A 13529-nucleotide genomic window follows, 5' to 3' on the forward strand; every position below is an offset into this window, starting at 1 on the left:
TCGTGCCACGAATTAAGACTTTATTCTAGAAGATTAAATTCTTCATGAATCCTACCTGGTAACTCGGTTGATATGCACACCTGGTACAGAGCTACGTTCAAAATATTAAGCTCGTGGCTAGAATTAAGACTTTATTCTAGAAGATTAAATTCTTCATGAATCCTACCTGGTAACTCGGTTGATATGCACACCTGGTACAGAGCTACGTTCAAAATATTAAGCTCGTGGCTAGAATTAAGACTTTATTCTAAAAGATTCAATTCCTCATAAATCCTACCTGGTAACTCGGTTGATATGCACACCTGGTACAGAGCTACGTTCAAAATATTAAGCTCGTGCCACGAATTAAGACTTTATTCTAGAAGATTAAATTCTTCATGAACCCTACCTGGTAACTCGGTTGTTATGCATGAACTGGTACAGAGCTACGTTCAAAATATTAAGCTCGTGGCTAGAATTAAGACTTTATTCTAGAAGATTAAATTCTTCATGAACCCTACCTGGTAACTCGGTTGTTATGCATGAACTGGTACAGAGCTACGTTCAAAATATTAAGCTCGTGGCTAGAATTAAGACTTTATTCTAGAAGATTAAATTCTTCATGAACCCTACCTGGTAACTCGGTTGTTATGCATGAACTGGTACAGAGCTACGTTCAAAATATTAAGCTCGTGGCTAGAATTAAGACTTTATTCTAGAAGATTAAATTCTTCATGAATCCTACCTGGTAACTCGGTTGATATGCACACCTGGTACAGAGCTACGTTCAAAATATTAAGCTCGTGGCTAGAATTAAGACTTTATTCTAGAAGATTAAATTCTTCATGAATCCTACCTGGTAACTCGGTTGATATGCACACCTGGTACAGAGCTACGTTCAAAATATTAAGCTCGTGCCACGAATTAAGCACTTCATAGAAAATTCAATTAACCCTAAAGTTTTCCTGGTAAACCGGTATTTACGTATTTATGGAACTGATTTTCGGTACAAACGAAATATTCATGGCAGTGCTAGGTTTAATGTGGTTCGTAGATTTATTAAAATATGTATTTGGAGGAAGGCGAAATTACTCCTGACCATTTCAAGAGTTATTTAATTTTTCTAGGTTCAAATTAACTTATATTGTTTTAATGCTATGGAATTCATAGTCAATTGTACGGAGAGTAATTTAAAACGTTTAGCAAGACTTGTATATAGGCTTCACCTATCCCTCCTATATGGTGTTTGACTTCCCGAAGCCCAAGATTAACATCTGTAGTGGTCCATGTGGAGTCGGATACCAGTAAGTGACGTAGTAAACAAGATTTCACCTCGGAGTGGTCGTCTACCTTGCAGGAACAAGTCGTCTACCTTCCGGACCTTGCTTTACAGTCGCGGTATTGGGTTTGATTTAGCAATAGACCTACATGGTCGTTCGGTCTCACAACAACGCAAGCCCGTTTATACGACAAGTATTTCACGTTTAGGACTTGTGCTTTTTGCTTGATTGCAACCTCAATCTGGCCTGTGCCTATAACAGACTGTATTGCACTCCGCGCTTTTGGCGAAATAAAGCATCAGTTAAAAAGAATACACACAAGAAAACGCTAGTAAATGCCCCAGGAAAAGGAGATAGAGTGGCAACACTTGTACTCATATTACGTTAAATGTTACTCGTGACAGTATTAGACACGTTGCAGATATGAGGTGCAAATATTCGTGGTGAAAACATACTCTTTTACGGAATTGGACGCGTTTCTTGTAAAGTTGCTGGAGCAGATTTTCAACTTTATTACCTAACTGGATATAACAATCACTCATACATAAAACTGCGTTGCTTTTAAAAAGGGGGCACAAACACAAAACTCTCTATAAAGAATAGGTTAGGGCTTGAAAGACAGGTTAAAATATAAAACAAAAGTGTTAATACCTAAGAATCTTGATGAGTGATCAATAGTTTATCGCAATAAATAGGGCAATATTTCACAAAAGTGTGAAAATCCTGCCAAATAGCCGAAGGGCTTACTAGAAAATTGTTTTTACGATTACAATTAAGATTAAGGTGAAATCTTGATTAAGATTGTGTTCTATGTTGCCACGCTGAATGGTAAATAAGCATTGTTTTAGAGTGAGTGTGTGAGGGAATCTCTTGTGACATACTTACCATGGTATGGAACATGTTACAAAAACTGGTCTGACCCGTACATACAGGCCAGGCCAGCCGACATCCTTGTCACCTGTTGTATAAAAGGCACAGTGCCCACCTCCCCCCCCCCCCACACACACATAACGTGTGGATCATGTACTGGTCCCCAAGGTCAATGGGCTACTGGACTGCCGGGCTATTGACTGCTACTTTCTTTACAACCTTCATGACGCAACCTTACACATTTCCTAGTCAATCGTCTTAATTCTGGCCAAATAGTAGCCACCAACATAGTATTTTTTTTTTTAAGAATCTTACCACAAACTTCCATAGTTCTGTGGAAATATTCAGGCGAGGGTTCTACCCCACGGTAAAGTGGACAAAAAGCGTGTACAGATTTAGTTAATGATCACGGATCGTGAGATTGACTTGGTTATGCGTACCAAATAAAGGTGTATCAGAAAGTGTAACCATTTCCTAGTCAATCGTCCTAATTAAGGCCAAAAAGTACCATCCAACATAGTATTTTTTTTAAGAATCTTACCACAAACTTCCATAGTTCTGTGGAAATATTCAGGCGAGGGTTCTACCCCACGGTAAAGTGGACAAAAAGCGTGTACAGATTTAGTTAATGATCACGGATCGTGAGATTGACTTGGTTATGCGTACCAAATAAAGGTGTATCAGGCAAGTAAGGGATCTTCCCAATAAGGATATCAGCCACTTGCATGCAGGAGTGAGTGGTGTTGAGTTGGGTTAGAATACGTCCAATTGGCCATTACTTATCTCAGTTATGTATCTTGATTTTACATATATAATCATCCATGTATGAGTTCTCGATCACGTCTCTGTTGAGGTTACAAGCATCCAGGAGTTGTTCAGTGCAATGTGATGATTTGTAGTTATGGAAATTTCCATAACGTCGATCCGTATTTCCCGCTTAATAAGGTACGTTATCTAGTGGTCATTGAATTCTTGGAACTTCCACAGTGTAAGATAAAGGTTATAGCCTCCAAGTGTCAGAGCCTGACGCAGCGATAAGGGGTAAGGTGCAAGGATTATGATTTCTCTCATTGAACGTCACTGAATTGAGAGATTCTTGGAACTTCCACAGTGTAAGATAAAGGTTACAACCTCCAAATGTCAGAGCCTGACGCAGCGATAAGGGGTAAGGTGCAAGGATTATGATTTCTCTCATTGAACGTCACTGAATTGAGAGATTCTTGGAACTTCCACAGTGTAAGATAAAGGTTACAACCTCCAAATGTCAGTGCCTGGCGCAGCGATAAGGGGTAGGGTGCAAGAATTATGATTTCCCTCATTGGTCGTCACAGAAATGCGAGATTCTTGGAACTTCCACAGTGTAAGATAAAGGTTATAGCCTCCAAATGTCAGACCCTGACGTAGCGATACAGGCTAGGGTGTTCTCTAATCAGTGGTGTTTCATAACATGTAAAAACCCGTACAGGAATCTGTTTGTATTTATGGCTAGAAAATTAATGAGTCTTATGTATTAAAGAATTGAAAATCAAACATCAAATTATCTTCGTCATTGGTAAATGTGAACCTTTTAGAGTTGCCGCATGTATAATGTCTTTTCGGGTAAAAATTATTCTTACCGAAGGACATATTATTCCGGGGATAAAAATATATGTTTCTGACTGTAACAGTATTGGGCCCTATCACCTGTTTAATAGCGACGAAGTTTCGACGCTATAGGAACCCAAATTCCGTAATTAGGCCGTAACGAAACCTCGGTGGACACACCGTAGTGATTGGGTAACCACGTGATACACCTGCTGCTAGTGTAGAGCGGCCATAGACTCCATCCCCGGTCGTGATATCTGGTCATACCGACGAAGGCCGACTGGTCAGCGCCTGCCGGGGGCAACCGACCTGCTCCTTCTGATTAGAAAAGAATGGATATCGCATTGGGTGAGAATTGGGGCATTCGTAGAGTCCGAATTCCAAAATTACTTTCACTGAAGGATGGTTACTATATTAATGAAATTTGTGTATAATCGACCACACAGTTGATACGTAGAAAACAGAAAATTAGGCCTAGCTGTTTCTTTAATAATGATTAATGTTGTTTCAAGTTCACTACTGACGTAACAGAGCGACAGGTCTACACACATTTCCTGTTGTCGTGTCAACGACAGATATATGATATCCTGTTGAGTTAATTCCAACAGCAGTTATGAGAAAATGGAAATTACTAGTAATGTTGAGGTATAAAAATGTGAGTTCTCCACAAAATCGTTCTGATAACGGTAAAAACATGAAAAACATTGAGCCGTGATTAGCTGTTATCAAAGTGACAAATTTGTAAACAATTAAATTACTGGAGAAATAGTTTTAAAGCTGTTATTTTTTCCGTGACAAATTTTATTATAATTATCTTATTTCATACACAAACAAATTGACCCATTGAGGAGTTCAACGCCCAAAATGACTAATGGAAGATCTCGATTATTTATTGTGTCAGGGCTAATGATTGTATTTGATGGGGTTTATTAGGTCTAATAGTAAATTAAAATGATTTAAGATTGTGTAGACTGATTGATTGATTTTATTAGAATAGTTCCAAACTTCCCAACAGAGTTTGGGTTAAACTCGGCAAGAACGTAGCCAAGGAAAAAAATTGCCGGGCCCCCCCCCCCCCCCGGTTAACACGACTGATATTTTCCAGTACTTGATAGAAAGTAAGGCTCATTCTCCATGTTGTTCCTTAAAGCGTTTTAATGTTCATGTACAGTACATGTCCGTAATGCTGAATTATTTAAACAATAATGATCGTTTGTTAAAAAAGTAATTTAAAAAATAGAAAATTTGGGAGGTCCGGACCCTTGGACTCCCTCGATGGCTACTTCCTTGTGTTAAAGCTCTACAAGAATAAAAAAAGGAATCGTGCTTTAAACGATGCGTGTCACAACACGCGTTATATAACACTTTGGAAATGTTCTACACGCGCCGAGACGCTGAAGGCAATAACATCAGGTAGAACTGGTTATAGAACAGGTTTTTCACCGTTCGTTATAATCTCGATCATCATGTATCCATTTGCTTGATATTTTGATAAAGCATCTCTTTGTGTGCATATTGATAGACTTCCTGCTTGTCTTTATCTCCATCCAAGAATTGCACGCAAGACGTTCATTGCAATTGCACTACAATTGCGAGCGACACCAACCTAACTTACGAGTAGAAACCACATTATTGTTAGAAACTTTAAAACAAATTTATTTTAAATGTTTAAAAGTGAAGGTAGATTTTTCATGCACGGTGGATAATATGACAATCTTAACCCATTGGCTTATACATATTTTTACTATCAGCTCAACTGGAGTTATCCTATTAAAAATGCTAAAAACGTAAGAGTTGTGTTATATGTTTATAAAAAAATTATTTTTCAAGTTATTTGGTTATATTTTATATATTTTTGGATTAACATGAAATGGGCTTTAATAATAAATATATAGTGATATATTTGGTCACAATTTAAATATAATAATGCTGTACAAACTAAAAACATTTTGGAATTTTTTTTACTCAAATAATAAAAAATAAAATACCCCATTGTTGCTTTTATTTTATTTGAAATGTATTTCTCTACCTAGAAATACTAGAATATGTGTATATATATGCATAGTTTGTCAGAATAAATGTTTTTTTTTCTAAAATACTGAAAATTCCAAGAATATTGATTTTTTTTCTTTTGTAATACACTAATATTCTTATAGTAACTTATTATTCATTTAAATTTCAATTAATTGTAGTATTGCAGTTTTTCTCATGTGTTACAACAATATTAGTCTAATTTATACTAACATTTGGTTGAAAAAGGAGTTAAAAAAAAATTATTTAGATCGCGCTGTACTTGTCACGGAACCGTTCCGTGATACAAGGCCAATGGGTTAAATGTAACACTTTTTTCAACATGTGTTTCAATAATTTTGTAAATTAAGTTTTTGTATTCCTCCAACAATTAACTTCAATAATGATAATACGAGTAACAGAGCATTTACGAGCAATTCGTTGTTTCCTACGAAATTAAATATAAGTAAAAACAGTTTGACTGCATTACAGTGTACAAACAGACCATCTTCATTATTTATTAGTGTTCATAACTTTGGTTTCTATGCAATGATTCCCAAGCACTAAACGATTAAACGCATTGTTTTCTGACTTATTTTACTTTTTTTAATTACAGTTACTGTGTCAAAGTGGTCTTAATGTGTCTCACATACTAACTGGTAAGCAATAAGAGATAACATAGCAAGACCATCCATCTATTGGTATTCCCAGGACTTCCTAATGGGCTTCGCTCAAACAAAACAAAACCTAATAAATGCTGATAATAAACAAGCTGAATTGATTCTTGTTGATGAGTGAACGTTTTATCTGCAACTTTAAATGTAACTTAAAATGTGGGCGCTTTATAAAAAATTCAAACATTAATTGGCCACTAAATTTGGTAGAGTAACATTAGAGACCTCCAGTTTGCGTCATTCTTCTTCTTTTTATAATACCTTTAAAATTAGGTGTTACTTGCTAGGAGTTCTATTACATTTCGACATCCCAAAAATGGGGTATTTAGGGGGGGGGGGAGAATAAAAAACTTTCGTACATAAAGAAATCCTCAGTTGGTCATAAAATATCCTCTAAAGTAAATTACTCCATCTCTATTCATAAGAAACTTAAAATGGGGTGGAGGGACTTTAAGACACCTGGTATAGTTAGTCAGCATTTTTCCTGATTAATTTAAATAGTTTTATGTTGTAAAGGGCATAATAATTGTGTGTTATGATTGTTGGTAGATCCATAACATATTCACATACACAACGCACAGTAAAACTAAGAAATGTAATTCTGATAGTAGGAGTGAGAGACCTTTACTGCAGGTAGGTAGCGACGTAGTAATGAGCTGCACAGTTTACGACTTTAGTTTCGGAAGTCACCGAAGCTGCATTTGAGAGGCATAATGGAATAGGGAAGGTTTGTAGACCTAACAATTATAACACAATTCAGTAAAAAAGGTGTAATAATGTACTAGTCGTTGTAACCACGGAAACCCCATAGCCCACTGAGACTTAGAGCCTAGACATGTGGTAACTTACAGGATATTATAGCCTCGGGAACTGTTAGAGTATAGGACATTATAACCTCGGGAACTGTTAGAGTATAGGACATTATAACCTCGGGAACTGTTAGAGTATAGGACATTATAACCTCGGGAACTGTTAGCCTATAGGACATTATAACCTCGGGAACTGTTAGAGTATAGGACATTATAACCTCGGGAACTGTTAGAGTATAGGACATTATAACCTCGGGAACTGTTAGCCTATAGGACATTATAACCTCGGGAACTGTTAGAGTATAGGACATTATAACCTCGGGAACTGTTAGAGTATAGGACATTATAACCTCGCGAACTGTTAGCCTATAGGACATTATAACCTCGGAAACTGTTAGAGTATAGGACATTATAACCTCGGGAACTCAGGATGTTATAGATTTGGAACACAAATTATTGTTCTTTATTGTTTTTGGAAAAATGCATATTTATTGTAATACAGGGTTGCAGAATATTATATTCTTAGGATAACCTCAAATATTCTAAATTACGTACTAATCAAAAGGTTATGATGGTATGTGTGAATAACTGTAGTTAATAGTTTAGGTACTCAAATTTTATATCATAAATGTTTTGAAATCGGGTTTTAAGTAATTTGTTATAATATTGAAATTTTAATTTTTCATGGATTTCTCTAGGTCTAACTCCTGAGGTATTTAAAATTTTGCAAATAATAGGATTGTACCACTTATATTCCCAATTTATATTCACAGCACGTTAAAAGAAGTAGTCACTTCTAAACTTTTAGAGTATTTAAATAGTACATCTCGACTTTCTGGATACCTTTTAAAAATATCGAAATAACTCAAATGTGTTTAGATTTTGTCTTACAACTAAAATGGTAAAACCGCATTATATTTGACATTGTTTTTGCGTTGTTGTTGCAACACAAGGTCATTTTACTAAAGCTGTAAGATAGTACGGCTCTTAAGATAAAATTTGTAACTTTTGATATCGACCTTTTCAAAACCATTGTGACAAATACCTATACTAGTTTATATATCTGTATTTGAAAATATTTCATACTCCATTAAAAAAACTTGTTTGGGAACCAATAATGTCTAAGAAACTGATATAATACAGCAACCAAAAATAAGGCTTTGAAAATAAGTTTTTATAAAATTAAACATCACTAAGTTATAATTAATGCAATAGAGTAATTGATTTATTGGCCTTATAAAGACAATGAAATTATTTTTTAGAAACTCAACTTTATAAGTTAACATTTTCTACGAAAATAATTTAACTATTTTTCAAAATGAATACCGAAAAAGAACATTTATTGGAAGGAAATATTTTATTTAACACCTCGAAAATATAATTATAACGTCTGTAAATACACACATAAAGTGCCTGTTTAAAACACAAAGTGTTTGCCTATCATTAGTTGGAGGACTGCAAGGAAATGATTTAAAAATACATGTTTTTACCATTATTGTAACCGAGGTACAAGTGAAGCTTACATTGTAATTCTCAACAGTAACAAGTAATTTACCTCTGTTTTATATATATATATATATATATATATATAAAACAGAGGTAAATTACTCAGACAGAGGTCTGTCTGATATATATATATACCCTTAACAACTGAGCACATACATTTTCGTGTAGCATAATGCTGGTGTATTGTTTTTGTAAATATTCTGTTTATATTCAGATTTTTTAGAAATAGGATATCACCTGTTCATATAATCATGGGGAACATTACAACGTTTGAAGCCAAGAATTTGTTCTACATAATTAACTAAAATCAGTTCAAAACAGCTGCTGCACGTATTTTAGGGAGGTCTCAACGATACAGCTGACTGCATGCCAGCAGGCACAACTGCGTATTTAAAGACGTGATTGGTTAAAAAACGTCGATCGGGGTCAAGGACAGTCAAGGGCACGATCAGCAAGCTCTGATAACCCTGCGACGGCCTTGGATAATAATACATCAGCACACAGCTCCGGGCTTCAGCGAGTGATATCCGAGTGATCAGCTGCTCAGCTGTTATCAGCAGCGGTCAGGGCCGTAGTTACCACTGGTATAGGGGGGGATCGAGACGGCCGGTCTCCTAGACCCCGGGGGAGGGGGGTAAGGAACCAAATGACATAATTGGTGGTCAGGACGAAGTACTAATCTATAAAGAATGTACCGCAAGGCCCATTCCATTATTTAGTTAAGCGCCTAACAATCAAATTACCACTTAAAGAGGTTATAACAAACAGCAGCTACTGAAACAAAACTCTTGGAAGGGTGCATGCAACTACCAATTAATTAATTCGTACAGCTCTGACTACCAAGAGACATGCATGAATGTAGAGACAATTTGAATTACTCTTTAACTTTACATGAGACTGCCACCAATTTTTCAATACGTGATAATACTTTTCAAATGTAAACGTGTGTGAGCCAATTATGTTTCTCTGAGTCGTACAGGCCACTTCATTATATAAAAATAAATTAGTTCAAAGTCCACTGTAAGCAACTGATTGCAAGTCCAAAGTTATCTGATTCGCGTTCACCTTTTGTTTTGTACTTCATTTAAAGAACTGTCTTTGAACCTAAATAAATCATTAGAGAACCATTTTTCACGTGTTTCAATATGTTACGTAATAATATCTGACAAATTCGTGGTTTAGGTGAATGTACTGAATAAAAATGGAAACACGGTTTGTTTTTTTTTTATTATATAAGTAGAAAACAATACCACGTGTAACATCGAATTCAAAACTTACTCCAAATTAATAACATCTCGAATTTTGGAGATACGAATACAAAATCCCGAAATTTGATATTTTTAAATATAAAGTTCGGTAGTGTTGGAGAACAAATTAAATATCTTAAAAACCCACTAAATGTTGTATTAAAATCTCTATTACCTTGTCTACCATTAAAACGGCAGCAATAAAATGTCAGTTTCATTGTCTTCCTTGTTTCTATAATGAACTGTACATATTTTCATATACTTAAAAATATGTATTTCATTTCACATTGCACTCGTTAGAAAGAAAGAAAATAATACTGTTTTAATATACGGCGAAAATGTACTTAAAATGTCATATTCATTTTGCTTACAATAATAAAATGTTTGCGTGACAGTTTGTTCGATACAAATTCAAACCAAACATTTAACTATCAATAGCATTTTTCTCAACCCGGATGTGTCAAGTAGATGCAAAACATGAATTAACACATTCCGTCCAGGTTTAGTATATAAACTACTCTGCTAAATATAACATTACAATTGAGCAAAGATTTTTATCGTGCTACATTCTTTAAATCAGTACTACAAATTGCTAGACAAAACTGTGCTACCCATCGGGGTTTCAAGATCTCCACAATAATTTCGATTCCATCTCATAAAACGACTTAGAGAAGACTTTAAAGTCGATACTTTTGTTATGGTTATACGTGGTATTCTTATACAGTCAATCCGCAAAAGCGTTGATTCATCTCCAACAATCGCGAGAAAAGGGGTACCACAAGGCTCCATACTGGGACCTGTATTATTTTTCTCTTGCACAAATCTGTAGTGACCTCAACACGGTGTATGTTCATGTTCGTGCTTCATGTATGTATTGGTATGTAACTAACGTTAGTGACCACGTAGGGCTCTTGAAACGGAGATGATGCGGACGCAGAATTACGTACAATTTTCCTTTCACATAACCCCACATGTGTGGAGGATTTTCCCATAATTTTCAACTTGTGGCTGGCGTAGGCTATATAGTTTGAAATTATAGATTAAAGGAAGTTATGATTATTTTACGAAGTGTGAGGTTTCATCCTTTTGGTGAAGAGATTACTTATTTCAACTGTCTAGGAAAACTAACGGAGGAGACAGATAAGTGTTTAGTTATTTCCGAATGTTCATGCAAAACTTGACGAACTTTTGAAAAAGATCAACCTGCATTTGAAAAATTACGAATATGATAGACTTCATACAACCGCAAGCTAGCTGAAAGATCGGCAATTCATTAAAGTTAGACTGTGAACTAATATCGTACTTAACCAAACGTCTGGAATCTGACGCTGTTACAGACCTGACTCCCGAAATTTGGAGTCATGTTCGTCTGAAGAGATCCAAAAACAATCATAAATCAAAAGTGGTCTGTCTCATTAAACCAGTAGCCATCCAGTGTAATTATAGATGGAGAGACATTCTTACTGTCTCATCTGTTCTCAGTTGTGCACACCCGATGAGAAGCCGATCTGATGTCGAAACAATGCAAATTTTGAACGTCTTCGTCGTCAACTCATTTGGATCTCTTCAGACGGACGAGGAATCCAGATTCCAGGAGTCAAGTCTGTTACAGATGCAGCACTAAACTAAATCTAAATGGAGCTAAATTAAACATTAACATTGAAAGATTGCATACTATTGTCGCGATACAAGCAAACTACCAGAATCTCAATCAGTACAATTAGTGCCATATTGCATTATTCAGTACAAGCTACTAGAACCCCAATCAGTACAATGAATGTCATATTGCATTATTCAGTACAAGCTACTAGAACCCCAATCAGTACAATGAATGTCATATTGCATTATTCAGTACAAGCTACTAGAACCCCAATCAGTACAATGAATGTCATATTGCATTATTCAGCACACCGAAAGTCATATTACATGATTCAGTCAGTACAAACTGCTAGAATCCCAAAACGATTGGTTTGTTGTTTTAAAGCTACATTGAGCACTTGCCTGATAAATTTATCTTTTCAGTAAATAAACACTATTCGATTGTTATAAAAATGTACACAGTTGTATACTTTAGTTTTAACTGAACTATACATTTCATCGTCCTCAGTATAACATTATAAGTCCCACCCATGCTTCAAACCTGAAAATCCTGACACTATGACGTGTTAGTGGTAAACACTCAACAGCTGCCTTTAACATTAGAGTGTTATTTTAACCTTTGGTACATTAAATGGTAAAACCTAGTGTACGGAATTGTGTATCTGCCATTTTAACAGTTTACAACAACCATCCATTGATGCAATTTATTTCAAAAACTTCATGTGTCATCAAGAACTTGAACATTCTCCTCCTTAACAAGATATTTTTATTACACGCTGTTAATAGGATAAAGCAAGCTTATACCATTTCACCCTACAACCTTATACCCTAAGCCATTACACTGGGCTGTGCGTCAAAGGGCAAACCGGTTTCAATCCGATTTTCGATATTTAAATCACCCGGCATTCTAACGAAATTGCCTTTCAGACATTGTGAGAAATTCTCGTTAATACATTCCCTTAATGTAAATCGTGGGCACGAAGTTTAATATTTACCTACGTAAACTAGTTGGACCTTTATATTTTAGCATAATCACTCAGATTTTGGATTTTTTATTCAGTGATTATGCTAAACAAAGTAAAAATAAAATTTTCTGGAATGTATCCAATCTTTTCAAATTTGTATCCTGTATGAGTCAGCAGGCATATTTTTACTTTTGTGAAGAAATTTATCATTTATTACGTGGCCGTAAAATTGTACATTTTCATTTTACTTGGCTCTATTGGTGCTTTTTGTGTATATGTCGCGTGATATTTCATGTTTGTTCAGTGTTATACTTTTTTTACATTCAATTACTTAGATTTTTAAAATTTAAATTTTGTCTATATGGGTCCGGACTCCGGAGGCACTTTTTATAAACATCGTTTTAATACGTAAACCAAATTAATTATCTGTGAAGTACAGTCAATCCTGAATTATTAGAAACTCGTGTTACTTTCTGATTTATTTAATGTATATTTATATCTTGGACTCTCAAATGTTATTACATTTACTATTAAACGCAACAACCGGGGCATGTAAATCTCTGATTACTTGTATATTTGTTTCCAGCAATTCGCTGAAGCGTGTGGTGTCTGTTAGAGTTCTTCTGCAGTGCAAAACGTCTTTTTACTACAGAGAACTGAACGAATTGTTCGCTGTTGAATATGACGTGAGCCAAAGCTGTCGCCGACACAGCTAAAGTGAGCATATATATGTAACAACAACGGGTTTACTTTCGGTAGCATATTTTACATAAAAACAAACATTGTTTATCGGATATCCTCTTACTGACCTCTGAAACGAAACTCAGTACAGACTAATAACAAAATTAAAACTAGTTACGAAGTAATGGAAGACAAACTCACCTCTGACGAAAGAGACGAAGAAATATCCGAAAATCGCGAGAGCGAATGCTGCTACGACCACACTGGTGAACACCGCTTGGACTGGCCGGGCGATCTGAGAGAAGTCCATGTACTGCCGTTATCA

At 35.5% G+C, this 13529-nt stretch overlaps 1 protein-coding gene across 1 annotated transcript in view; it reads right to left on the reverse strand.

The window, feature by feature from the left end:
* LOC124368686 (acetyl-CoA carboxylase) overlaps positions 1-13529 on the reverse strand; it is a 142096-nt gene extending 128567 nt beyond the window's left edge. The window contains exon 1 of the mRNA XM_046825972.1: positions 13406-13529. Within this exon, the coding sequence (XP_046681928.1) occupies positions 13406-13514 (109 nt within the window). The 5' untranslated portion in view covers positions 13515-13529. The remainder of the gene's footprint in view (positions 1-13405) is intronic.

This window comes from Homalodisca vitripennis, chromosome X (genome assembly GCF_021130785.1).
Source record: "Homalodisca vitripennis isolate AUS2020 chromosome X, UT_GWSS_2.1, whole genome shotgun sequence".
Classification (NCBI taxonomy): Eukaryota; Metazoa; Arthropoda; class Insecta; order Hemiptera; family Cicadellidae; genus Homalodisca; species Homalodisca vitripennis.